Source organism: Terrapene carolina, unplaced genomic scaffold, assembly GCF_002925995.2.
Source record: "Terrapene carolina triunguis isolate 2854851 unplaced genomic scaffold, T_m_triunguis-2.0 Scaffold49, whole genome shotgun sequence".
Taxonomy (NCBI): Eukaryota; Metazoa; Chordata; order Testudines; family Emydidae; genus Terrapene; species Terrapene triunguis.
In genome coordinates, this window is record NW_020664400.1 from 3,633,109 (window position 1) to 3,659,831 (window position 26,723).

Sequence of the window (26,723 nt, forward strand, 5' to 3'; positions counted from 1 at the left end):
GCGGCCAATGAGAGGCGCGGGGCGGGCGCTAGGGCCGCAGGCCGGGCCGGGGGAAGATGGCAGCAGTAGTGCGGTGGTGGCGGGCTGGGCCCCTGGGGTTGCTCGTGCTGCTGGTGCTGCGCGGGGCGCGCGCCGAGCAGACTGAGGAGCACCTGAAACGGGAGCACTCGCTCACCAAGCCCTACCAGGGTGAGGGGCCCCGCGGGGAGTGCGGGGGGGACCCCTGTAGGGGGCTGGGCTGGGGGGACCCCTGTGGGGTGTGTGTGTGGGGGCTAGGTAGGGGGGACCCGTGTGGAGTGTGCGTGTGGGGGGTTTAGGCTGGGGGGACCCGTGTGGGGGGTTAGGCTGGACTGGGGGTACCCGTGTGGGGAGCTAGGCTGGGGGGACCCGTGTAGGGTGTGCGTGTGTGGGAGGGTGTGTGTGTGTGTGGGGGGGACTGGGCTGGAGTGACAGGGCAGCAGGAGTATGGGGGTGATGGACGGGGATGCAGGAGGAACTGGGCTGGGGAGGCTGGGTGAGAGGGGCTGGGAGATTTGGGGAGCAGGGTGGTGGGATCAGCAAAAGCAGTAACTGGGGCAGGGAGGAGTCAAAGGGGGTGAGAAGGGGAGTAGGGAGGGGGCAGGCAAAGAAACTGAGGTAGTGTGTTCAGTGGGCAGCTGGCATTGGGGGGAAAGGCAGGGTGGGGGTGCAGAGGGAGCTGTGGGGCGTGGCTAGAGAGTGACAGTATTTGGGGGGCAGGGAAGAAGCAGAACGAGAGTGGATTGGGACCCCCGAGAGAGAAGGGCTGGGGGATGAGCTATGTAGGTGGCGTGGGGGAAAGCAAGTGTACGTAGTGCTTTGTGCACCTGGCTGGAGAGGGAAAGAGGAGGGTGGCCAGGCGGAGGGTCTGCGAGGGAAACAAGGCAGAGAAGGAAGCAGGGGGGTGGGTGGGAAGATGGATGGAAGGGGGGTTGGGTGAGAAGAGGCAGAGCGCAGGGCAATCGGTGCTCTTGACTAACAGTCAAAGCACTGTACCCTTGTACGGCTGGTGCAAATGTTTCCCTCCTACCCCGCAGGTGTTGGATCTTCCAGCTCCTCTCTCTGGGATCTTATGGGCAATGCCATGGTCACGACTCAGTACGTCCGCCTCACACCAGACATGCAGAGCAAACAGGGGGCCGTGTGGAACAGAGTGGTAAGAATAATGTTCTCTAGCAATCTGTGAGGAGCGCTGGCACTCCAGGGTTTTGTATCTCGTGCAGAAGTGATTTCTATCTTTGGACTGCAGCCAGTATGTCTGAATTCAAGATGGTGAGGGGTAGCAAGATGGTAATCGGGATGACTTGATTTATGGAGTCAAGATTCTCATGGGAATTGGCTGCTGCAGGTCACAGGAAGTGGTGCACTGATGGTGAAATCCTTAGCTCGCATGCGGAATGAAGGGTGGATGGGCCTTGGGCAGATTGCTCTCATGAAAACTACTGGCCAGACAGATTTGTGGAATGGTTGTGCAAAACAAACTCCAGCTACAGTTAATCTGAAACAAGCCTGTTGCTAAATCAGTGTCTTGGCAGTGTCTCTGCTTTCGGTGTAGCTACAGGAGGTCATTAACCTTGTGACAGTGTTCCAGTCCACTGAGCTTTTCCTTTGACTAAAAGTGCCAAAAGGCAGTGCTTATAAATGGCTTGCTCCCGGGCAATAGCCCTGCCAATTCTATTATAGGATTTGATCCTAAATCCCTCTATTACTATAGCTCAAATGTGTCCCATTCAGGATCACCACTCTGTTGTGTTCCATGTACGTGGCACATTCTTTAGATCCCGAGTAGACGAAGATCCATGTCCCCCAAATAGAATAACTTATGAAAGGCTTTTTGTTCTGGGGGAATGTGAATGGTGTAGACGCACACAAGAACACGGGACCAAAGGCAGATCTGGTATAAGCAATTGCAACTCAGATCAGTTAGTGGACTTGTACCTGCTTATACCAGTATGAATTGGGCACGCTGAGTTTATCCTGTAAACCTGATCTGACATTCCTCTGCTCCCATGTGCAAAGGTTCCACCAGCATCTGAAAACGACTAACCTCACATCTACCATTAATACTTGGCCACAGCAGTACAAGTACCTGGGTTCTCTACCTTTCTTCAGTAGCTGTCAGTTTGAGTCCCAAACTCAGCTCTCATCAAATGTTTATCTAACTTAAGTCTTGCCTAAAGAGTGGATATAATTTGCTTATTAAGTGAAAAGCTGGAATTTGAGCCAGAAAGCGTCTTATGGTCAATATAGCTTCCTGTGCTGTTCAGTGCAGGCCTTCTCTACTTACATCTGCTTGGGCCCTCTAACAAACTCATATCGTCTTACCTTGCTGCAGTATAGTTCTTCTTTAACGTTTATAGTGCCTATTGTGGATCCTGTTTTTTAAAACAAGTAATCATATATGATGTCCTAGCTCCAGTCACTCAAAACTGAAGCTTTGATAGGATGTTTCTCTGGATTATAGCAGTAATCTCACACTTCTTTCCAAAGCTGAAAAATGCCTATTCTTGGTGAGTGAAATTGCCAGGCAAAGGGAAGTGTGGTCTCTTAGTTGTGATGTGGACACAGAAGGGCTTGCTGTTAGAGGCTTTCTTTTTAGGGGCTTATGTGGTGCCCATCATCTTGTTGTGCCTATATTCACATGGTGCAGGATTGTGACGTAGCTTGCAAGTGTGTGTGTGTGCTGGGTTTCAGTGTTTGGCAGAGTAACAATAGAGCAGTGATTCCCAATCTCTTCCAGATTAGGACCCCCTCCCATCTCTCACAGGTCTAGCAGGAAGCCCCCTCCCATTTAGTAGTATGGAAAGGCCAGGGTGGTCACAACTCCCTCACACCTGCATCTGGTGGCTCAGGTTGAGCTCATGCACTACAGATCACTCCTTATAATGTCTGGCTGTGCAGTTTTTTTAATGTTGCAGTTTTCGTCTGAATTTTGTGCAGGCAGTGAATTGCCTTGCCTAAATCCTGTGATAGGATATAAGTAGGAGCCACTCAAAGACACGACAGTTTGGGATGGAATTTACTGTGGGGTAGATAGTGATGCGCTTTCATGTACTGTAGTTCCATAGTAAGTTTCCTGTAGAACTGTTATGATTTCTACACTCTCCACACAAGTACCTGTCTGATTCTGCCTGGCCATTTGAGTCCAGACTAGTTGACCGTGTGTTGGAGAAAGGTAGCTTGTTCCAAGAGCAAAGGCACTGTAGGTGTACCAAGCCTTTCCAGGTCAGTACTCTTCTTGCAGCCCACTGTGTCAGGGATACTCTGCTCAGGAGGACAGAGTCCTGTCCGTTAATAGCCATGTCTTTTTAGTCCGTGGAATGAGACCGTTTTAAGTCAGACACCTCAAAGCCTTCAGAGTATGTTGGACAGCTGCCTCCTCATATTAAAGAGTTGTGTAAATTGTCTCCATGGAGCTCGGTGGCCTCCCACATCTCTGTACAATTGTCTGTATGATGTAAGTGCATGTCTCTGACCTGAACCTGTTCTAATTGTCTGTCCTGAGTCTGCCTTCCACAGTGAGTTGCCACCTACCTCTGGTACATCTCTGTGGTGTGGAGCAGGCTTGATATTGCTGCATTTGGCAATCAATCCCCAGCTATGGGCACTGTTGCGAGATGTCTCTGACTGTGGATCTTTCTGTTCTTTCATATGGAAATTGAATACAAATAAAATGCTTAAAAAGGGCTGTAGTCAGGGACCCAAATGTAGCTTTTTGAGAAGTTGTAAAATGTTTTTCTTTCTTTTTTTTTTTTTTTAAATGTCACTGAGTGTGTGTGTGTTTGGATTTGCAGTTCCCTTGAAATGGTTGTGGTTCACATCAGCTTAACATTAAACTGACAAGTGTAGCTTTGTTGCTCAAGCTGAATGAAATACAGGAGACTGAACTGCTTATGTAGTGAAAAATGGACTGGATTCTTAAAATCCATTGTCTTGTGGCATTGATGATAATGTAATGAGTTTTCAGATGTGACTTTGAAGTGGGCTTTTGACAGTTCATATGGTATGAGTCCAGGAGTCGAAATACCTGTCTTGCTGCTAACTCGTATCCAGTCTGGATGGCTATTATAAAACTATTTACATTCTTTGCCCCTGATTGGTTCTACGCTTCATCTGATGTTCATAAGGGGGCGTAATTTATTCATCTATAGTGATGAAATCCAGGCCACTCTTGGCCTGATTTTGATCTCTTTCCCTGATTTCACTGGTTACTCCTGGCTTAGAACAGTGCAAGATCAGAATCAAGCTCTTTGTTTTTTATATCCATGGTTCCCTAATCTTAACAGTGCCCCCTGTGATTAATTACTCTTGCTGAAATACGAAAGGTAAGGCAGTGCAGCCTATTGGCCAGGGAAATAAAGGACGAAGACATCTCTGCAGTGTGGCTCCATTTAGCAGATGTATTTGTGCTAAGGCAGGCCAGCACTTTTCCATGAGGTTGTGGGTGTGTTGGTGCCATGGCTTGCTGTCTGTGCAGAAAAGCAGCTGTACTGTCTGGCTGGGGACACTGCAACCAATTGCAACTGTCCCTCCCCATCCAGACGGAACAGATCCCAGCTGACATGGGGTCCCTTCTTAACGTTATCTGCCTGCAAGGCAATAGTCGGAAGGGCTGTGAATAGTCTATTGTCAAAGTCCCCCTGACTACTGCACTCACTCTCCCCCTTTCTCTCTTGCAGCCTTGTTACCTCAGAGACTGGGAGATGCAGGTCCATTTTAAAATCCACGGGCAAGGCAAGAAGAACCTGAATGGGGACGGCTTTGCCATCTGGTACACCAAGGATCGCATGCAGCCAGGTAAAATGCTCTCACAGAGGCATCGGCTGCAAGGGGAAGTGCTGCACAGAGCCTCCGCTGCTGGCCTTCTCCTGCCCCAGCGGAGATATGCTGGCCAGACGAGCGCCGCCCTTGGCTGTGGATGTAGATTGCATCTGTAGCTGCTGCCCTAGAGTTGCTGCCATCCTGCTCCTTTTTGCAGGGACCGACAAGGAGGGAGCCAGGAGTGACTGTGAACCCATTGTAGCTAATACTGACATTGCTCTGCGAAAGCTCGGGGTGACCATTGATCGGGGCTCTGAGGAGTCCAACATGGCTATGAATTCAGCTGTGCAGTAGCAAACTGCTTGCCCTGATTTTCAGAGGTGCAAAGCAAGCCCCATTCCTACTGCAGGACTGGAGGCTCCAGTGGCTCCAGAGCTCTGGAAATCAGACGTGTGTGGGCTAAGCATAGGCCTGGGGGCCAGGAACACCTGTACTCTGAAACTCTGCTCCCGTTTCCCCATCTGTCAAACGGGGGGGGGGGGGGGGGAATGCCTGCCTACCTCATGAGTTATTGTTTGTAAAGAGCGCGTCTATCTAGCACTCCTATGTAGATTGCAAAGCGATTCATCAGGTGAGAGTATCGCTGTCTCCATTTGACAGATGGGGGAAGAGAGGTGCAGAGGGGGAGTGGCAGATCCGGGGATTGAACTCGGGACTGCGGGGTATTGGTCCTGTAATATGGGCGCTGGGCTCTGCTGTTCTGTAAGTGCTCGATGGTGCTATGTGGCAGGGGCTTCAGGCCCCCTAAGCACGGATCAAGGAATGACTCCCCTGTGGGGAGAGGTGAAGGTAAAGGGTGACTCATCCAATGCCACTTCCTAACATTCCTTACGAGCTGCTACTGGTGTCAAGCCAAGGCTACCTTCGGAGGCATCTCTGGCTTAGATCCTTAGGGGAAAACGCCTTCAAATGGGCATCTGCATGAAGTTGGAGGCCGCCCCACTGGTTCTCATTGGCTGCAAGGAGGTAAATGTCTGTCTGACGCTACCAAATATTACTGTATCCTCTTCAAGCTACTCTTGTGGTTCTGCTCCAAGGTGGGGCCCATCGATGGCTTGGGGAGTAAATCTACCCGCACGCAGAGTGGAAAGCACTCCCCCCTCCCACCCCCCCCACTGTCTCTACTAGAGAGCAACAGGACCCATTGTTCACAATCTGCCATCTGTTCTAGGGCCCGTGTTTGGGAGCAAGGATCACTTTCTGGGGCTGGGGGTGTTTGTAGACACCTACCCCAATGAGGAGAAGCAGCAGGAGGTAAGACGGCCTTTTGGCAGTTCGGAGGGAAGTGGGAGATGGATGTGAAGTTGTATTACCGGGGCTGTGCATCCAGAGCTTGAGGCTAGAGTTGGCGTATTAGCTTGTTCAAAAGGCTTTGGCCCTATTTCTAGCTCCAATGCAGCTGTATGTTAGAGATCCCAATCACGGACCAGTCTAAATGTAGCATCCTCTCCGGCTCCTCGTGGCTGCAGCTTTTGGTTACTTGCTATTGATGCTGCTCTCTTTCCCCTCTCCTGTCTCTTTTCCCTTCTGGTTTTGAGCTCGCCGACTTCCTTGTTGTCCCTCTCCAGGGGACTAGCAGGAGGCAAGTAGCTCTTCATACGTGGAGGGGGCTGCAGGCCAGACCACGCAGCTTCCCTCTGCAGCCCCTTCTGTGTGTCATGGCATCTGGTGTAGAGGAGCCCTCGCAAGGACTGAGCAATCCTGGTTAGTTTCTTCTCACTGCCAACTCCCCGTATGAAGTATCGCTGCTCTGCAGGGCAAGTCCTGATGGTGATGGGCATTGTCTTGCTGCCCAAGGCCGGTGTATGCAGGCTGGACACACTGATTAGGACGAGCTGTAGACCAGCAGTGGCCTTCAGCAATGGCTGCAAACGCTTTGCGGGGGAAATGGGAAAAGGAGAAATGGGAAGCAGTTGTACTCATTTCCCTTGGGGATTCGGGGGCTGCCAGCAAGCTGGGGTCAGAAGCTGTCTGAAGTGTCTGGACACTAGCTAGTGTGGACCTGTAGTGTGGTGATCTTCACCTCTGCATAGCAGTGGCCTAAATGCCAACATAGGAACGGCCATACTGGGTCAGACCAAGGGTCCAGCTAGCCCAGTATCCTGTCTTCTGATCGTGGCCAGTGTCAGGTGCCCCAGAGGGAAAGAACAGAACAGGGAATCATCAAGTGATCCATCCCCTGTTGCCCATTCCCAGTTTCTGGCAAACAGAGGCTAGGGACACCATCCCTGCCCATCCTGGCTAATAGCCATTGATGGACCTGTCCTCCATGAATTTATCTAGTTCTTTTTTTAACCCTGTTATTGTCTTGGCCTTCACAACCTCCTCTGGCAAGGAGTTCCACAGGTTGATTGTGCGCTGTGTGGAAAAAATACTTCCTTTTGGTTGTTTTAAACCTGCTGCCTCTTAATTTCATTTGGTGATCCGCTAGTTCTTTTGTTATGAGAAGGAGTAAATAACACTTTCTTATTTATGTTCTCCACACCAGTCAGGACTTTATAGACCTCTATCATATCCCCCGCCCACACTCCCAGTTGTCTATTTTCCAAGCAGAAAAATTCCAGTCTTATTAATCTCTCCTCATACGGAAGCCGTTCCATACCCCTAATCATTTTTGTTGCCCTTTTCTGAACCTTTTCCAATTCCAATATATGATTTTTTGAGATGGGACGACCACATCCGCACGCAGTATTCAAGATGTGGGCACACCATGGATTTATATAGAGGCAATATGATACTTTCTGTCTTGTCTATCCCTTTCTTAATGATTCCCAATGTTCTGTTTGCTTTTTTGACTGCTGCTGCACGTTGAGTGCATATTTTCAGAGAACTATCTACAATGATGCCAAGATCTTTGAGTGGTAATAGCTAATTTAGACCCCATCATTTGATATGTATAGTTGGGATTATGTTTTCCAATGTGCATAACTTTGCATTTATCAGCATTGAATTTCATCTGCCATTTTGTTGCCCAGTCACCCAGTTTTCTGAGATCCTTTTATAGCTCTTCGCAGTCTGCTTTGGACTTAACTATCTTGAGTAGTTTTGTATCATCTGCAAATTTTGCCACCTCACTGTTTACCCCTTTTGCCAGATCATTTATGAATATATTGAACAGGACTAGTCCCAGTACAGACTCCTGGGGGACACCACTATTTACCTCTCTCCATTCTGAAAACCGACCATTTATTCCTACCCTTTGTTTTCTATCTTTTAACCAATTACTAATCCATGAGAAGACATTCCCTCTTATCCCATGACAGCTTACTTTGCGTAAGAGCCTTTGGTGAGGGACCTTGTCAAAGGCTTTCTGAAAATCTAAGTACACTATATCCACTGGATCCCCCTTGTCCACATGCTTGTTGACCCCCTCAAAGAATTCTAGTAGATTGGTGAGGCATGATTTCCCTTTACAAAAACCATGTTGACTCTTCCCCAACAAATTTTGTTCATCTATGTCTGACAATTCTGTTCTTTACTATAGTTTCACCCAGTTTGCCCGGTACTGAAGTCAGGCTTACCGGCCTGTAATTGCCGGGATCACCCGGTACTTGCTGGCCAGGGCCTACTGCACAGTCCTTCTGTAAAGCTGTTCTGGAGAACATCTCCTGTGCTCTAGAGCTGTACAGCGAGACCATGCTGTTACGTGTTATTGAAACAAACGTGGACTAAACGTGTGTGTGTGTGTATTAGAGCTGGACCCAAACACGCTTTCACCGAAGAATTGCTTTGCAAAGGAAACCAGCATTTTTGAGACACTTTCACTTTATCAGAAAATTTCCCAGGACATTGACCAAGGTTTTTTTTCAGGTGTTTGGATTTTTCTAGAGTGAGTGGGGAGGAGGAATCCAAGCAGCCAAGACGTGAAAAATTTTTTGAACAATTTTGCCAAATTTTGCACAAGTTGAGAATTTGTCATATCGTTCCAAACTTCTTGTGGGAAATACATGGCTGTTTTCCGGCCACCCCTGAGGTGTGTGGAGATCATCCCAAATTAGCATCCTGCTAATTCCTTCGACTCGAACCACATGGCTCTCCTTTAGACTCCAGTGCCTGACCAGCTCAGCTGTGTAGGTGGCTTCTGACCTTGAAACTGATTAAACAGATCTGCAGCTCTTGAATCAGTGTCAGGTTTGGTTGAAACATTAACATTGGCCTGCCCTTGGTCTGGGAAGGGCCTTTGTACCCTTCGGTTGGTTCCTAGAGAATGCCGGGCAGCTGGAGAAGCCCCACCGTTGATATTCCAGCTCTTGGAGTTTAATTGAGGATAAAGATCATAATCTGAGTCACAACGCAGGGAGAAGTGACAGCATCTGCAGCCTTGCTCCTGCCACAGATTTGTGCTGGCGTCTGGTTACGGTCCTAACCAGACAGTCAAACACAACGGAGGCTTTTATTTCTGTTCAGCTTGAGCCCAGTTCTGAGCTCTGCCACTGTGGAACTCCATTGACATCTGTGGAGCTGCATGGGGGATCCTCAGGGAGCGGGTGCAGGACTCAGTCCCACGTGAAAACGGGGGTTCGCGCCTTGGGCTCGTGTGCCCAGCTCCCCAGGACACTGGTGTCCATGTGGCTCTGGGACTGTCCCTAGTACAGCGACACTTGCCTCAGAGAAGCCAAGAGCCACTTCCTGAACTGTGAACACTGCATGTCCCTGTGTGTACCGTGGGAGCACCCTGCTGTCATGTGTTTGTGTGTGATGGACACAGTTAAGGGTGCTGGAGGAATTGTAGATCTGGGTGGTGGTGATTCCAGCCAAGCAGTCCTTTGTTGGCGTGCATGCTTGGGTCCTTAGCGCTGGGTTAATGTGACTTTGTGCTGTGGGCTGGGGAAGGGAAGTACAGGGTATAAACTGGGCAGGATTAGTGTGGGGTTTCTTGGGCCAGCTGCCTTTTTAAGCCATGTATTCAGTGGTTTAGTACATGACTTGCAAAATGTAGGGTACCCTCAAGTCTTGGCAAGGGGACAATGCTGGTGGTTTCCTAGGGTGCATTTCCTTCCCAGTTTGCAGGTTAATACTAAACTGTCTGGTCGGTGACTCTGTCTTGCTTTGTACCCTTTCTTGCTCTCAATAATCCTTCTGGACTCAGGCTCAGAAGAGGCGGTATGCCCCTGGAAATCAGGTACTTGCTCCTAGCTCATTTCCAGCCTCGGAGTCCCCTCCACTCTGTCTGTCATTGGCACTTCCCGAGTGTTTGGGACCTTGCTGGAAGAGGGAAGTGCATTGCCAGAGTTACAGAAATCTTTATCTGACTGGCTGCAGCCAGTCTGGCTGGTTCAGAGCCAGTCTCTCCATCTGCCCCCAGATCCCCTGGCCAGCGTGCTTGTGCCAGAGTGCACTGGGCTGCTGATTACTGTCCTGTGACCTGAAGGAAGTTGAGCGTGTGCAGCCTCCCCAAGCCCCTCGCTCAGGGCCTGGCTGCCCGGGCGGTTTTGGTGCACCTCTCTCTTCCTATGGCTTCTCCTCATGGCTGCGCAGTTCCTACACGCGGAGGAGACACTGCAGCTCTCGAGCTGGTCTGTGCTCATGGATCCCTGTTCCTGCTTCATTTCAGAATAAACAAACCTCTGTTCCCACAGGGAGAGCTTGTGCATCTCCCTGCTACGCAGCATGACGCTGGGGGTCTGGCCTGGGTGCACTGCTCGCCTCAGCTCGTCTTCTCACTGCCTAGTAGATAGAGGAGGGTCCATCAGAAATGAATTAAGCTGCACATACCAGTGGCTCAGCGGTGGTGTGGTTAGCCCGTCTGCTACTGCAGACCTGGGAAAGGACTCTGCCATTGGGCCTCTGGGCAGTGTTGCCCATCGAGAAGAGTGGGAATGCTGGACCCAGTGTGATGCACAATGCACATGTCTTGGTGGAATGATCTTAATAAAACAAAAACCCAACTTGGAGGGGGAGAGGAGGCACGTGATCCCATGAACAGTGTCCTGGCTGGGGCACATGGGCTGTGGTAGCTGGACGTCACTGTCTCAAAGCCAGCCCAGCACAGTAGCACTGCTGCTGCCCGGCCTGTGTGGAGCAGGGGTCCCTGCCACACCAACCACCAGCCCAGGGGTGGCAATGGGACGTTGTGGGCGGTCTCTGTAGAGAGAACACCCCTTGGAGGCGGAGCCCATGTCCCTCTCTAGACCTGGGTTCCTTGGAGTCAGGATGAGGCCCGGTGGTGGAGGGATCAGTCAGTCCAGTGCCTCCTGCCAGCACTTCGCTCCCTTACAGACCCGGTCCTGCCAGCTGCGTGAGAATTTTGAGCGCTGGCCAAGGCTCTTGTCTGTCTCTCGGCCCTGGTGTCGTGCTCCATGCTGTCAGTGTCCTGTGCAAAGCCATGTTCTCCGCTGGCTGCATGCATTTGCCCTGTTGCCCATGGTTCATCTCGCCAGGCCTCCGCAGAGCAGTGTGAGGAGACCACTAACCTGCGGCTTTGTCTCCCCTAGCGCGTGTTCCCCTACATCTCTGCCATGGTGAACAATGGCTCTCTCACCTACGACCATGACCGGGACGGACGGCCCACTGAGCTCGGCGGCTGCACGGCCATGGTGCGCAACCTGAACCATGACACCTTCCTGGTGATCCGCTATGTCAAAAGGAGGCTGACGGTGAGTGACTCCTCCTCGAGCTCTCCAGGCCCAGGGCGGGGTCGGGAGGGCTGGGCTGGGTTGCTCTGGGTTGAGTGAAGTCTCGTGTGTTTCAGATCATGATTGACATTGATGGCAAGCACGAGTGGCGGGACTGTATTGACATGCCGGGGGTCCACCTGCCACGGGGATACTTCTTTGGGACCTCTTCAGTCACTGGAGACCTCTCAGGTACCGCGCTGTGAACCTGGCCAATGCTCCACAAGCGCTAAGGGTAGGCCTATGCTGTGCCTGCGAGTCTCCGAGCCGGGGTCTACAGAGCCTGAGCCAAACGGCTGCTTTTAGCGCCGGAGCGTGAGCCTGAGTCTGTTGACCTGGCTCTGAGACTTGCTGCTGCGGGTTTTAAACACACAGTAACTGCACCCTACGTGACTGGGGAGCGAAAGCCCTGCCTTCAGAAGTGCCTCTGGTGCTCCGGCCAGACCTACCGCGGCATGGAGGTGCCTGAGGTGTGTTTGAAAATCCCATGAGGCGCCGAGCTCCCCAAGCCATGTCCTTGGAGGGGCCCTTGGCGTTAACCGCTGAGCCTGAAAGGCCCCTGTATTCGGTCAGAAAGGGACACCGCCCCCTTCTGGTTTCAGTGGAACCCCAGGAGTTCACAGGTGACACTTGTAGGCTTGGAGCACCCGAAGTTCTGCCAGGTGCTGGAGGCTCCTCTGAGTTGGCATCAACATTCCGAGTATTTAAAATACAAAGGTGCCCGCTCCCACGCCTTCACCCTGACGGCCTCGGCCGCTCCCTGGCTCTGGGGGCTGCCTGCAGCTGAACCTCTGGTGCGCACAGCCTGCAGTTAGACAGGGGCTTGGGACGTACTTCGGGGGTTTAGAGCAGGCATCCCTCTTACACAGTGTTGCAGGGCACTTCTTGAGCATTCTGGCCCAAGAGCCGTTAGCTCTTCTCCTTCCAGTATAGGCGAGGGGACCAGCCGTGTGGACACTGATGCACAGCTCTCTGGCCTATTGAGGCGCTTGCCTGTATCCGCCTGTAACGTCTGTGTGAATTCCATTCAGCGTATGCCATAATACCCCAAAGTACCGACCCGTCTGCTTCCGTAGTTCTTAAGCCAGTTTAGAACAGATTTGAATCAAGCCTCTACAAAAGCACGTTGATCACCAATGCCTGGATTCATTGTTTGCTCCAAGCAAAGTTCCTTTATTTCCAGAATCTCTGCAGATGCTGTGGGAAGTGGAGCAGCTGGCTGGGGCAGTTGAGTTGTTCTGCTAATACGTGTGACAGACAGACAAAGGCAATGAGCGCCTGAGGGCGATTCTAATTTGCTGCCTTCAGGTGGCCGAGTGGACTTTAAATCAGGGGCGCTCCCCGGCTGAACAGCTCCTCATTTCTCAGCCTGAATTGAAGTGGCTTAAAGGCCCCTTGTGGAAAAGTGTGTTGTGTTGTGCTGGGCACTGCCCTGCCCTGCCCTGGAGAGCTGAGTTCTGCTTGCTCCGTGCATGGGTGCTTGGCTCCCTTTGAGCAGATGTTCAGTTTCCCTCTTCCAGCAGCTCTGCCATCCCTGGCCAAGACTCCTCTTCCTGCCTGCTGTCTAAGACCACGTTTCTCTCGTGCCCCTAGATAACCACGACATCATTTCCCTGAAACTCTACCAGCTGACGGTTGAGCGGAGCCCAGAGGAGGAGAAGCGGGATAAAGAGGTGTTTCTGCCCGTTGTGGACAACATGAAACTGCCCGGAGGTGAGTAGTGCACAGGTTGGTGAGGTGCAAGGCTGGGAACCACCAAGTACCTGCTTTCCCCACCAGGCGGGCTATTCCATTCATCAGGCGGGGTCCTCACACCATCTGCTGAAGCGCCTGCCTGTGAGCCCCTCTGCTTGAATGTCTCCATTAGCTAACGGTCCTAGAAGGAGGGAACGGTGTGACCAAATGCTGAGCGCTGATGTCCCTGCATCTGTGCCAGTGCTCACTGCAGTGTCGGCTTCTCCAATACCCCTGCAGAGAGGAGCAGCCAACAGCCTCAAGCAGGGATTAGGTGTGCCTGAAGCACAGCATGCCCTGGGTCTCGCTGCTTCCAAGCGCTGGAGACAGGCTGGAGGTAGCCAAAACCCTGTGTGTGCTTTGAGATCCTCTGCAGGCTAGTGACCACATAGCGTTCAGTCTCTGCGCCAGGCTCTCTCTCTTCTCTGAAATCTCCCCGGAGACCGAACCCAAATCCCATAGCTCAGGATAAACGCAAGCGCCTCATCTTGGATGAAGCGTTGGGGAAGGTGGGGGCTGGATGGCTGTCTCCCCTGGCCACCGCAGAGATGGGCAATGCAAGAAAAACCCAACTAAGCTTGTACGCCCCATGGCCATAGTCTCTGAGCGCGTGGTCTCTGCATTGGCTAACCTGGGCGTGTGCCCCTCTGCCTTTGCCCCACAGTGGAGGCCCCGCTGGAACCCATGAGTGGCCTGGCCCTGTTCTTAATTGTGTTCTTCTCGCTGGTCGCCCTGGTGTTTGCCATCGTCATCGGAGTCATTGTCTACAACAAATGGCAGGAACAGAGCCGGAAACGCTTCTACTGACCTTGACGCCTGCCCTGCCCCTTCCCTCGGCAGCCCAGCCGCTCTGCTGGAGTGGGCTGGCACAGGTGCCAGAGGCTAGCTGAAGAGAAGCCCTTGCCTGCTCAGCTCAGACTTTCAAGAGCCCCTTCAGATGGCTGCTACTTTGCTGGCCCCCATGGGGACCGCTGCTGTGTCTCTTCGAGCTCTGGGGTTCCCAGCGGGAGCGGACGTCCTGGATCACATGGGGAGCACACTTTGTATGACACGTAGTGCATCAGGGAGACCTAACCCCCCCGACTCTGGAGGTTGGTGCAGTGACAGATGGGCCGTCCCCCAGCAGCTCTTGCTTTGCAAGGTGTTTAGAGGACGCTTGGGGCGGGTGGAGCTGAATGTTGTATTGTTTCCGTGTTGGTGAGCCTTACATGTGCTATCTGGGGATGTCCCACAGCCTAGCTAGGAGGCCAGGCACTGAAGACTGTAAAATCCTAGAAAAGCCCCTTTGGCTTAAGGGTGAAACTTGGCCAAACAAAACGCTTCTTGTTGAGAAGAGTAGTGCTGTCCCCTCCCTGGCCCCTGCAGGACATGAGCCTGGCCCTGCCCCCAGCCCCACCGCTGCTCACTCTGGCAGCCTGTCTGTTGCAATCCAGGTGGCTTTGCTGCCTTAGGCTGGTCGGGAAGGCCGAGCTCATCTGCCCCAGGCAGCTTTAAACTTTTAATCCTGGTTTTGCCGTAGCGCAGTTGAATCCTGCACCATGAATGAAATACTCCTAGTCTCACTGCTGCTCCTCGTTAGGAAGTAGGTGAACTGGGAGCTGTGCTAAAGGAAACCCCTCGTTTTACAGTCACCCCAGTATGGTCTGGGCATGAACACAAATATTGGCTACTGGCCTCCCAGTGCCACCCTGAGCCTGCCTGATGTCCCAGCAGCATGGCAGGGAAAGCACTGCTCTTCCAGGCTGCGGGTTGGCCTTGATGCAGCTGGCTCTTCTCGGTCTCTGATGGAAATTGACCTGAGCTGCTTCCATTCAGTGCCTCCACTCTGCCACTACTAGCATACGGTCACCTCCTCTTTCTCCCCGATAACTGGGCTTTCCATCCAGGGCCGAGGGGTTTTGCTGCTGGTGAAATATGCACTAAAAAGTCTCACTGCGGCTTGGTGAGACCAGGCCTGTCCAAGAAACCGTTCGGATCCTGGGCTCATTGCACAAGGGTCAGTACGTCTGTGTGCAGGGGCTCCATGACACTCAGTGCTGGGAATGTGGTGGGCGAGGGATGGCTAGTCCTGACCCACTTCCCGTTCGTTCACATGAAGCCAGGTTACGTTGTTGGGGTGGGGTTCATGTGGTCATGTTGCTGTCCACATGCATGGACTCGCCCAGCGACTGATTGTTTTAACACTGGGTTCCGTTGTAATAACCACTCGCTGCTGTCGGGGGGCCTGTCCCTCCACCACTGGATCACTGTCTGCATGCAGTGCTGCCTTCCTCCCTTCTGTGTACTTCGGCCTGGAGCCAGCCTTTGCACAGGGGCTGCTTGCATGTCACTGTGTCCTGTTAGTGGTGTAGGTGTGATGTGAAAAGGGGCAGTTCTCTCTTCCTCACCCAGAAACCTGATGCCAGCATTTGTACATGGTCCCTTTGTGTTTCTGAAGGACCTAGATCTGGCTGCTGTAACCAGGAGTTTGGAAGCATGCTGGCAAAGGAAGGTCAAAGGGTTTATTGGCCTGCCGGAGACCTTAGCCATGCTTGGGAAAGAGAGCTCTGATCTCTACAAACGTTGTGCTGCCTTTCAGGGAGGGTTAGTTATTTCCTACCTCAGTGACTGCTGTTTGAATGAGTTCTTGCTTTCTGTAGGTCCTGCTGAGTTGTTCATAATACAGATGCCGAGGGGGGGAGAATACAGGAACATGTACAGATAGAATCTCCGGGGACCTGGTTACAACACTTTGTCCCGGACACTGTTCCATTCTGTAGTGTAAACAGGCCTGGAGCTGTGCGCTCAATGTGGACAAGGCTTGGCTGGCCCGTGTCTGGTTAAACTCGACACAACGCACCAGAGCCATGTTCTCCCCTTGTCCTAGCCAACCACGTCTAACTGGATCTCGTGCCCTTGTTACAGTGACCGTAAAACCAGGCCCTGCCAGCTCCTCCTGCCCGTCAAGCCATCTCTGGGTGCAGTAACCAGGGCTGGGGAGAAGGGCTAGGCTGAGGGAATTCCCAGACTCCTTTGAGGGAGGAAGGTTTAGATTCAGAATGTCCCTTACAACTCCTGTCCCGGTGGCAGATCCTGGATTCCCGATGTCTCCGCATCCCAGGGTGGCCATGGCCCAGCTAATTAAAGAACATGGTTATTGGCCAAGACTTTCAAAAGGGACTTGTGACTTGTTTTTTCCTTTTTAAGTGCCTCAGTTTTTGGGAGCCCACCTGGAGACACCTTAAAGAGCCTCCCTGTTTGGAGCAGGGCGCCCAGCCCCTTGTGAAAACCAGGCCCCTTTCAGGGGTCTCCGGCTGGGCACTCAAAATCCCCAATTGCTTTTGAAAGTCTTGGCTATTGGTTTGTATGTAAACCCTGCTCTGCCCTGCAGGCGGCCAGCCAGTGGCACTGGGACAGGCTGGGTCACCAGCATTGCTCCTGGAGCTGTGCTAACAGGGGGCAGCGCTGCTGGCACATGGCCCAGACTGGCCGCAGATGAAGCCGCCATTGTAGCTGGTGCTCGGCAGAGAGCAGAGGCGTTGTTAACCGAAGGGTTCCTGAGCTCTGCTGGTGGGGTGCCCTGTTTGCCAGGAGCCACCACTACTGGTGTCCAGATGGATGCTGCAATCTGTAGCCTTAATTCGATGGACGTTACAGTGGCATGAGACCTGATCAGCAGAGGTGCAGGTGAGAATCTGTGCACTCTTTGCCCTGGTACCTGACGGACTGGGTGTGAGGGTGAAATAGGGCAGGGGGAAGCCCTACTCCAGCTGTCCCGGTATGGTAAACCCTGCAGCTCCTGTGCTGATAGGATAATGTGGCCTTATTGAAGTGTGGAGTGGCTGCAGGCCACATCTTGGTGCCTCTGCTCTAGATGCTGGTTCTAAACACCAGGCCATGTTGAAATGATCCGTGCTTGTGTATCTTTGAGTTCCAGCCTTCAAGGCCTTTGACTTGTCCATCCGCACTATTTCCCCTCCCAACACAGTTCAGAGCCTTGGGAAATCAGTGATGAGGCTTGGAGAGGTGCTGCCTTCCTCCCTCTGCAGAAAGGATCTGGCCAAGATACATTTCCTCCCGTGACTGCATATCTAAGCCCCCTGTTCTGACAGTGGCAAACTGGCATTTGCTGTAGCAGGGGGGTTTGGTCTGGTAGGATGGCTCTGGGGTAGGGGGAGATTTTACACGTGGCAAAGCAATGGGGCAGCCTGAAAGCGTTGGGTCTGTTCTTGCCTCTTTTAAAATATTTTACCTGATCAACAGAACTGTCTGTACGTGTGCCTGTTTCTGCAAGTGTAATTTGTGTCCTGGAAATAAACACACAAATGTCCACCAGTGTGGGTCTGCGCTGCACTTAATCCCGGGGTGCTGCCCTCTTCTGCCTGCCCCGGGATGGAGGGGTTTTGATTGACCTTGTGGCTATAAAGCCCAATGCTAGGTGAGTACGTGCATGTCTTCACTCCTGGAAGGCATTTCATGGGGACCGCGGGAGTAAGAGCTGCACTTTCAGATGCTCTCCTGACCCTGCTGCTGCGGCTGGTAGGTACAGTACTGCCTCAGTCACCTCATCTCAGTCACTGAAGTGACTAAGTGTGAAATGGGGAAAAATCCCACTCTCACCGTGACTAATTCCTCCCCAGAGCAGGGCCAGCCCAGTGCTGGGCGGGACACTGGGCTTGGAGTCCCTTACCTGAGCAGTTCTAAGCTACCCCGCCAAGTGCTAGCGGGAGCACACTCATGCTTTGCCCTTTCGTACAATGAAGATAAACCTCCTGCTGCTGGGCCAGCGGGTGCATAAATAACCTAGAACAACCAGGGGACGTGTTTTGATAATTACAGATAAAATGTAATACCCCAGAAGAGTCAGGCAGAGATGTGCCTGGAGGATACTGGCGTAGGGTGTGTCTGTCTCTAGGAGCCCGGTTCTGCTCAACTCAATCCCTCTAGAGTGATGGGTCACTGGTATTTCATGCTCCGTGCTGGTGGTAGCATGGAAATACAGCTGTCTCCTTGGGCAGATGAAGGTCCTGGAGGTAGCTTTGCTCCTGCTGGGTCTTGCCTCTGTCAGCCCCTGCAGCGCTGGCCCTAACATGACTTCGTGTCGCGGGCACAAAGAGCCCAGAAGACTGACCAGGAACTGTTTCAGGAGGCCAGGAGAGAAGCCGAGGGCTTTCCCAGCAGGCTGGGTGGGAAATAGTTATTGGCCAGGAGCTGGTGCTCAGGGTTTCATCTCTGGATGCAGCTTCCGTGCGGCACCCCAGGCGCCTTGAGCGAGGCACTAAAGAAAATCTTTCTGGCACTCAAGCTAAGGTGAAGGGCCTCCTTTCCATGCCTTTATTGGGGAATACTGGTCCTGAAGGCTTTTGGCCCAGAGAACGACCCGCCTGGGAGTAGGGCTGCTTTCTAGCCAAGGAGCTAGTCACAGCCTCACTGGCCTGCGGTCAGTGGCCCTTGGCCCCCAGGGGGAGGAGCAGCAGCAGGAGCGCAGGCCAGCAGAGCCTGTGCTGGAAGGGAGCGGTAGGACTAGCAGCTGCTCCCTAGGGGCAGGGAAGATACGGGTGACTGGGAGGCAGCGGGTGGTGAATTGGAAAGGGGTGCTGCTGCCCAACTCCCCAGGCTGGGGGGCAGGGCCAGGTCTCCCTGTGCTAGGAGACAGCAGGCGCTGTCTGTCTGCAGGGCATGGAGCTGGTTGTCATCCCAGGAGCTGGGCTGGGTGTGCTGCTGCTGGCCTGTGGCCTACAGGCTCCTGAAGGAATGGAGACTGCGGAAGGGGTTTATCAGCTTCATGGCCAAGTAGCGCTGGGGAGAGGAAGGGAGAGGGAGTCAGGTCCTGCAGCAGCACCATGTCCTCTAGCCAGCCGGGGGTCTGCCTCTTCAGCTGGCTCCATGGGCCAGTGCCCTGCAGTGAGCAGGGCTGGATTAACCTTTCATGGGCCCCCATGGAGCAGGGTGTGGGACGGGGGGTGACAGTCCCCAGAGTGAGGGGCCGGCCAGGGGCAATGGGGCAGGGCAGGGGCGGCCCTACTTCGCTCAGCCCAGTGCAGGGCACTAGTTACAAACTGGCAGTTGCCAGACGCACAGTGGCCTGCCTGGCCCTATGCTGCCAGTGTGTCCCTTCCCTGGGGAGGGGGGGGGGAGGAGGGGGGCTGACCAAGGTCGTGCCACACAGCCCCCCCACCCAACATCCCCTCCTAGAACTCCTCCATAAATGCCCAGTGCCCTGCACAACACCACCCCTGCCTAGCCCCCCCGCAGCCCAGCTTTGGCTCCCCCTCCCCTTGCTCTGCCCAGCGTTCAGCCCCAGGCAGACTCAGTGTTTCTCCCTCTGTGCCTGCAGCCCTATCCAGGGCTCGTGGCAGCGGGCCCCCACCCCTGCTGGCTCCCGGGCCCCCAGCAGGCACACGCACCGGGGTGGCGTAGATGAAGGCTGCGAGCAGGAGCAGCAGCAGGAACAGCACGACCCCCAAGATGATCTTGCACTTGTGCGGCTGCCAGAGGATGTAGCGCAGGCTCTTGAGGGGGGCCGTGAACCACAGGAACGAGGCTTCTGGGCGCCTGCAGGGAGGAGATGGTCCCAGGGCAGCCGTTCCCAGCGTGCCCTAGGGTATCCCAGCCCCTGGCCCAGCCGGGACCCCGGGCTGCCCTGGGACCGGGCAATGGGCCGGACTCTTCCTGGGGCTTCCAGCTCCCCCCCAGCAAGGCCTTGGGAACGGCCCAGTGCTGGGTCCGAGCAGTGGGGAGGGGACTACTCCGGGATACTTCTGCGGGCCCTGGGTCAGAGCAAGTGGGGGTCCCTCCCCACCCATTCTGCCTGCAGTCCTGCCCCCACCCTGCCCCTTGGTTATGCAGCCTGCCCCTTCTCTGGGGCTGCCCCTCTTCCACCCAGGCTCCCTCCCCCACTGCAGCCCCCCAACCCATTTGCTCCTTTCTGCCCCCCCACTGCAGCCCCAAGACTGGAGAAGCTCTGTCCCCGCGCCAAGCCCTAGGGCTGCAGTGGGGACTGAGAGCTCCCCCAATCCCAGGGCTGGAGCAGGGGTCTGGGTGCTGGTGCTTCCCCTGCCACCCCCCCCCACGCTTCTGTGGGGGACCAGGGTCAGGTGCGGGGGCTTCCTGATGGGGTCAGGAGCCGCTGGGGGCTTCCCCCACCTGCCTGGAGGCTGTGGCTCCGGCCTTCCACTGCCCGGCGGCAGATTTTTTCCGGGGCCCCTGGGCACAGGCCCGGTGGCTAATCCACCCCTGCTCGTGCGGAGGGCTGGGCATGGGGGTGCTGGGACGCAGAGCTGTTCGCAGCCCCGGGGTTGGGTCAGAACCTCTCCACAGGCACAAGGCAGCAGGGAAGGGTTTGGCACTGGCTGCTCCGTGGGTACCCACCCGCTCACACCGGTTTGTGAGGTGGGAAGCTGTCGGGTGGAAGCAGGAAGTCGCTGGGAATGTTCTACATTATTTATCCTCCTGGCACAATTTGGGGGTTTTCCCTTATAAAGTTCTACATTTTTAAAATCACCCCTTTTGTCTCGGTCCCCATTAGCACCGCCAAGCTGGCTCCCCCCACTTACACGGGTGGGTGCAGGGTGGGGTTCATGTTTGGCTCCTCCCTTCCCTTCCCAGCAGGCCGCTCTTCTGCCTCCTTGTCCGTCAGCAGCTCCAGCGTCAGCTCAATCTTGCCCTTGAGAAGCAAGGCAGGAATTGGGCCGTGGTGGCAGAAGGCAGGCGCCCCCCTCCAGAGGTGCTGGGGGCTCTCTGGCGCCTGCCTAAAGCTAGAGGAGGATTGGGCCTCTAACCACGCCCACAAACCTCTGATTCTCCAACCCCCCGGGACACCCAAGCCCCCGCCTCCCGCTCGGGTACCCCCGTGTCCTTGCTACCAGCCCCCAGATGTGCTCCTACCGACAGCCGCTGTCTGCCCTCCTCCTGCACCACGCATGGCCACCAGCCTCGGGCGAGCCTCTGCTTGAAGAGGGAGGTTCTCCTGGGGCAGCGGGGTGGGGTGGGGGAGTCGCTCTCATCCTGCAGCATTTTCAGGGTACAGGCCCGGGGGCGCCTGGCTGGGCAGGGCATGCTGAGCAGTTTGATTTCCAGAACCCCTGCAAGCAGCAAAAGAAAACTGCAGGGCCCAGGGGACAGCCCGGGGACCAGGCTGCAGGCGGTGGCGCATGCAGGAGGGCGATGGAGCCCTTCACGCTGCCCAAGGGTGCCCCAGGGAGGACCTTACAGAGGCCCTGCCTGCCCTAGAGGGATGGGGACGATCCCAGGGTGCTGCGCCTCACAGCAGGGGAGCCGTTCAGTGCCCTCTGCCAACACGGCTGCTCTTGCCCCTTTGTGCAGGGACCGGGGCATGGTTTTGCACCCCAGAAGTGGCTGCATTTCATTGGCCCTGCAGTATCTGGGCTGCTCTTGGGGACAGAAACGTACAAGATCATTAGCGAGGTGGGGACGTGCCTACAGCAACCTGTGGGCAGGGCCAACGTAACACTCTGTGGCCGCCTGGGCTGCAGGGGAAACGCCCGCCCGGGGGAAAGGCCTCACCAAGAAAATCGTCAGCCGAGAACTTGTCGTTGTCCCACACCTGGAGGATGAGCTTGGGGGGCACCTTCAGCACCGTCTCATCCAGGCTCCAGAGATGTTGCTGTAAGCAGAGTGGGGCCCCTCAGGCTGGGGGCAGGGCAGCTGCTGAGAGGCTGGGGTCTGGGGCCAGCACATATCAGCTGGGGACAGGGTGACCCAGCTGGGTGGGGAAAGGGCAGCCCCAGCATGTGGCCTGCCAAGGGGATGCAGCGTGGGCGGACGCGCCAGGCTGCTGGGGCACTTTCCAAGTTGCCAGCCAAATGAATGGCTGGTTATAGGTCTGCAGACTTTGAAGGGTTAATGCCCCAGCAGAGGCTCAGGGTGCTGCGGTCAGGGCTCAGAGGTGGGTTTGCAGGTGGAAACTCCCCCACGTTAGTGGACAGCTGCAGCCTGCCAGCCTGGAGCAGGGGCAGGAGCTGGGGCTCCCCAGGGGAGGTCGTGATGTGAGGGCGCAGATCAGGCCACATGATGCTGGCAGTCCAGAAGCAGAGGTGCCTGTGGGGGTAGGGCCAGCTGCTGCAATGCCCTCCCCCCGCACCAGGTGGCAGCACTGTCAATCCCCTTTCCCCCGGCCTGGCCAGTGCTCTGCCCAGCAGCCCAGCCCCAAAGCCGGTCAGCTGGGTCACCGCTCCGGCCAGGAGGGGAGAGGACAAACCTGGAGCAGGAGACAGGCTGGAGGACCCGGCCGCAGAGGGGCAGGGCATCCAGCAGCCTCTGCTGATTTAGGGCCGGAGGTCGTGCCCCGGGTAGGTAGCGGAGCATGCTGGGAGTCCGGCCAGGGGCACGGCAGGAATCGGGTTCAAACTGCTGGGGGGACTGGCCAGCCTGAGACACAGCCAGGGCCCTACCTGCCCCTCGGAACAGCTGCGTCAGTGGGTGGGGCCCAGAGCAGGGCAGAGCAGGCAGTGCTGCCGTAGGGAAGCGGATCCCAAGGCGAGCAGCACCCACCTTCTCGGGCAGGACGCAGACCTGCTCCATGGGCAGGAACTCGAAGGGGAAGATGAACCTCCAGTTGAAGTTGCCCTCTCCTCCCAGGGACCTGTAGTGGACATCGGTTCTCTGCCTCTCCTCCTCCAGGCCATCCAGCCACCTGCAACAAGGAGCCCGAGGCTGGGGTGTGAATGGAGGTGAGGCTGTAGGGCATGCGGGTCCCACAGCACCCTGCCCCACCGTACGACACTGCACCCCGCCCTGCCTCACCGTGCGACACTGCACCCCGCCCTGCCTCACCGTGTGACACTGCACTCTGCTCCACCGTGCGACACTGCACCCTCCCTGCCTCACCGCACCCCGCCTCACCCACCGTGCGACACTACACCTGCCCTGCCTCACCGTGCGACACTGCACCCTCCCTCACTGTGCGACACTGCACCCGCCCTGCCGCATCGTGCGACCCTGCACCCCGCCTCACCCACCGTGCGACACTGCACCTGCCCTGCCCCACCATGCGACACTACACCCTCCCTGCCCCGTCATGCGACACGGCACCCTGCCTCACCACGCGACACTGCACCCTCCTGCCTCACCGTGCGACACTGCACCCTCCTGCCTCACCGTGCGACACTGCACCCCATAGAGTGGGGCTGGGGCTCTCTTCCCCTCCCCTGCTGTGGGCTTCAGTCATCCCCCCCATCAGCCCCTCCCTATTTTTAGTACCAGTTACGGACGGGTCACAGGCTTCCGTGAAGTTTGTTTATTGTCCGTGACCCGTCCCTGACTGTTACTATAAATAGTCGTGACAAAATCGGAAGTTGATTTATGACAAAGCTCATTCTCCGAGCTCCAGAACAAAGCGGGATCCGGCCCTCAGGGTGCTCTGACGCCGGCCCTCTCCGCTCGGTGGCCAGTGCCCTCCGGGGGCTTGTTCGGTCTCGGAGCCCCAGCCCTGCACCCAGAGCTTGTCACCCACCAGCCGGTGCTGGCCCCATTCGCTCCTCAGGCTCGCAGGGCCTGGCAGGCGGCTCTGGCTGGAGTCTGCACCTGGCTAACGCAGACCCTGCCAGAGCCTCCCTGCACGCCCAGCGACTGCCAACATCTGCCCTGCCCTGCCCGAGGAGGCAGCATTTATACCGGCCCCTTCGCCCAGCTCATCCCCAACTCTGCAAGGCTCCTGGGCCCAGGCCCTTAAAGAAACAGTACCAGGTTCCCTCCCTACTTACCATATCGCCCAGGTCCTCGTGTCCATAATCAGACCTTTCGGCTCTGAAAGAGCCATGCCAGGGGTGGGCTGGACTGACCAGTAGGCAGTACTGCCCCTAAGGGGCAGACTACGCCATCACACATGCCCGTACTCCATTCCCTTCCCAGCTAGCCCAGGCCTGGTGGGGAGTGCATAGCTGATGGGAAGGGCCATGTGCAGGACCTGGGGGTTGGGAGGAGCTGGGGGGTTGGAACAAGGCAGAATCCTCCACCGCTCCTGGATCAGGCCTCTCAGCTCGGGGCCTCCTGCCTTTCCCCCTTTCTAGCTCTGTGCTCGACGGGCCAGCTCTGCTCAGGAGGGGCCCAGAGTGGCTGGAGCTCGGGAGAAAACCAGAGACATCCTGCGCCCATAGGGGCTAACTTCTGGCGTTCCCGGGGGGCGCTTGACCCCCCACTCTGCCCCGGGCCCCACTCCTGTCTCTCTACCAGCGCAGTCCCGGGAACTGCTGGCTGCCTACAACCAACACAGACCTTGAAGTCGTTTCTTATGCTGGTGGTTGTTGGCTCAGGGCCCTCGATAGCATCTCTGCCACTGCCTGCCTGCCAGGGGCTGGTTGCAGAAGGCCCCAACAGCAGACTGGCTGGGCCCCAGAGCACTCAGCTAACGTCCCGATGCAGCACCCACAGAACAAAGAAAGTCTCAGAGAAGGGAACCAAGATCCATATTGATACTGAGCAGCCAGCAATTCCCACACCTGCCAGCATCAACCCATTAGAGACCCACTGAGCTATGCAGAGAGACTTACCTTCAGTGCTACTGGGGGTCAGCACTGGGGTCACTGGCAGAGTGGGCAGCCCACGTCTGGGACAGCAGCGGGCTGCGGGTCAGGATTGAGGGGCACCAGCGGGGTGGGGAGGGGGGTGGGGAGCCGCAGGGCTGGGACAGCAGCGGGCTGCGGGTCAGGATTGAGGGGCACTGGCAGGGTGGGGAGGGGGGTGGGGAGCCGCAGGGCTGGGGTAGCAGGGGGCTGCGGGTCGGGATTGAGGGGCACCAGCGGGGTGGGGAGCCCCAGGGCTGGGACAGCAGGGGACTGTGGGTCGGGAGTGAGGGGCACTGGCAGGGTGGGGAGCCCCAGGGGCCACAGGCTGGAATTGAGGGGCCCAGGCACCAGCCGAGGTTTGTGTGCCGGGAGTGTAGAACAGGAGCTGCTGCTCTCAGCCTGTCCGTTTTCTCAGCGTTCATGTTGCTGGCTCCAGCCCCGTTTCATCCCCACTGGGCGTTGGCTGCTTCCCAGGAATGCCTGGCTGGGGGCCATGGCACCCTGGAAGGCCCGTGGCTTGGGATCCCTGGGGCCCAAGGGTGCAGGCTGCAGGCCCTCACCCTTTCACATAGATGTCGCTCATCCTCTGCCCCGTGATGCTGGTGTCCCGCAGATCCACGTCCCGTGTGTTCCAGACGACGCAGCGCAGCTCGTACCTAGGGAGGGGGCAGCGCTGGTAGCATTGGCTGGTTGGAGGCTGGTCACAGCCCAGGGGTCTGGGGGCTGGTACCCTCAGGCTGCCCTGCGGGCCTGGGCTCTGGAGAACACAGAGGCCATGGGAGCCCCCGGGCAGTGGGAGACTCCACTGACCGCTGGCTTTCAGAGAACTCCCCACCTGCGGCACTGAAGGGGAGAGTGTGCCCAGAGCAGGCTTCACACTTCAGAGAAGGAGCTGCAGATGGGGCATGGCCAGGGCTGGGGAGTGGCCCCTGTGCTCAGCGTGGCAGGCTGGGCGAGGTGGGGCCTGGCCCCTGTGCTCAGCGTGGCAGGTTGATGAGGTGGGGCGTGGCCTCTGTGCTCAGCGTGGCAGGCTGGTGAGGTGGGGCCTGGCCAGGCTCTGTGGGGCTGCACACTGCCCCAGAGCTGCCAGCCCTCTCCTGGGCGTGCTGGGTTTGTGCTGTGCCAGGGTTCACCGGCTCGGGAAGCTGCCTAGGGCAGTGGGGGTTTGTCCCACTCACCGTTTGGGCATCCGTGGGGTGATGTTGAAGGCAGGGCCTGGGGGGCCAAAACTCTCTGGGAAAATGTCCACCCACATCTGCAGCTTCCCCTGCCGAGCAGACGGGAGCAGGCGACTTAATGACACGAGCCCGAGCCCAGGCCGGCTCCTCGCCCTGCGTCCAAGCCCCCCTGCCAGGGTCACCCCAGAGCACTTGCCGGCTGCGTCGCCCCCCCGCTGGGGCCTGGCTCCTGGCTGAGCTTCCAGACGGGCCAGGAGGAGCTGCCATTCCTGGGGACCCCCCCCCCCAGCTCCTGGGAGAGGACGGAGCCTCCTCGAACAACCACGAACCTCCCGTCCTCCCCCCCGCGGCCCGACCAGCTCCCTGCACGGCTCTTGGCCAGCTGGTGTCTGGGGCCACGCGTCCCTCCCACCAAAATAACCCCCACGCGCCCCCACTCCCTCCCACAGCTCCCCACTCCCACACACACCCGCGCCTCCACTCCCACACCCCCCCACGCGCCCCCACTCCCACACGCACACACACACACACACAGGCGCACACAGACACACACACATGTGCACCCCCCCACGTGCACACACACACACATGCACACACAGGCGCACACACCCCATATGCGCGTGCACACACACACACATATACAGGTGCACCCCCCCCTACATGCGCGCACACATACACATATACACACGCACACAGGCGCACCCCCAAACGTGCGCACACACACGCACATGCAAACAGGTGCACACCCCCACGTGCGCACACACACACACACATACAGGCGCACCCCCCCCACATGCACGCACAGACACACACACAGGTGCACACCCCCCACGTGCACACACACACACAGGTGC

At 56.3% G+C, this 26,723-nt stretch overlaps 2 protein-coding genes across 2 annotated transcripts in view; one reads left to right on the top strand and one right to left on the bottom strand.

The window, feature by feature from the left end:
* The first annotated feature begins 56 nt into the window (after positions 1-56).
* On the top strand, positions 57-14,225 carry LOC113407625 (VIP36-like protein). Its single transcript, XM_026656686.1, has 9 exons — positions 57-189; positions 1,056-1,174; positions 4,698-4,815; positions 6,011-6,093; positions 9,929-9,961; positions 11,274-11,435; positions 11,531-11,645; positions 13,047-13,166; positions 13,852-14,225. The coding sequence occupies exons 1-9, from the start codon at positions 57-59 to the stop codon at positions 13,992-13,994; spliced, it is 1,026 nt and encodes a 341-aa protein (XP_026512471.1). The 3' UTR covers positions 13,995-14,225.
* Positions 14,226-18,902: 4,677 nt separating this feature from the next.
* Positions 18,903-26,723, bottom strand: part of LOC112117729 (myoferlin-like) — a 76,584-nt gene continuing 68,763 nt past the window's right edge. The window contains exons 43-50 of the mRNA XM_029912567.1: positions 25,870-25,958; positions 25,252-25,347; positions 22,680-22,821; positions 21,693-21,792; positions 21,054-21,250; positions 20,723-20,832; positions 19,574-19,721; positions 18,903-18,965 (exon numbers count right to left, since the gene is read on the bottom strand). Of these exons, the coding sequence (XP_029768427.1) occupies positions 18,903-18,965; positions 19,574-19,721; positions 20,723-20,832; positions 21,054-21,250; positions 21,693-21,792; positions 22,680-22,821; positions 25,252-25,347; positions 25,870-25,958 (945 nt within the window). The remainder of the gene's footprint in view (positions 18,966-19,573; positions 19,722-20,722; positions 20,833-21,053; positions 21,251-21,692; positions 21,793-22,679; positions 22,822-25,251; positions 25,348-25,869; positions 25,959-26,723) is intronic.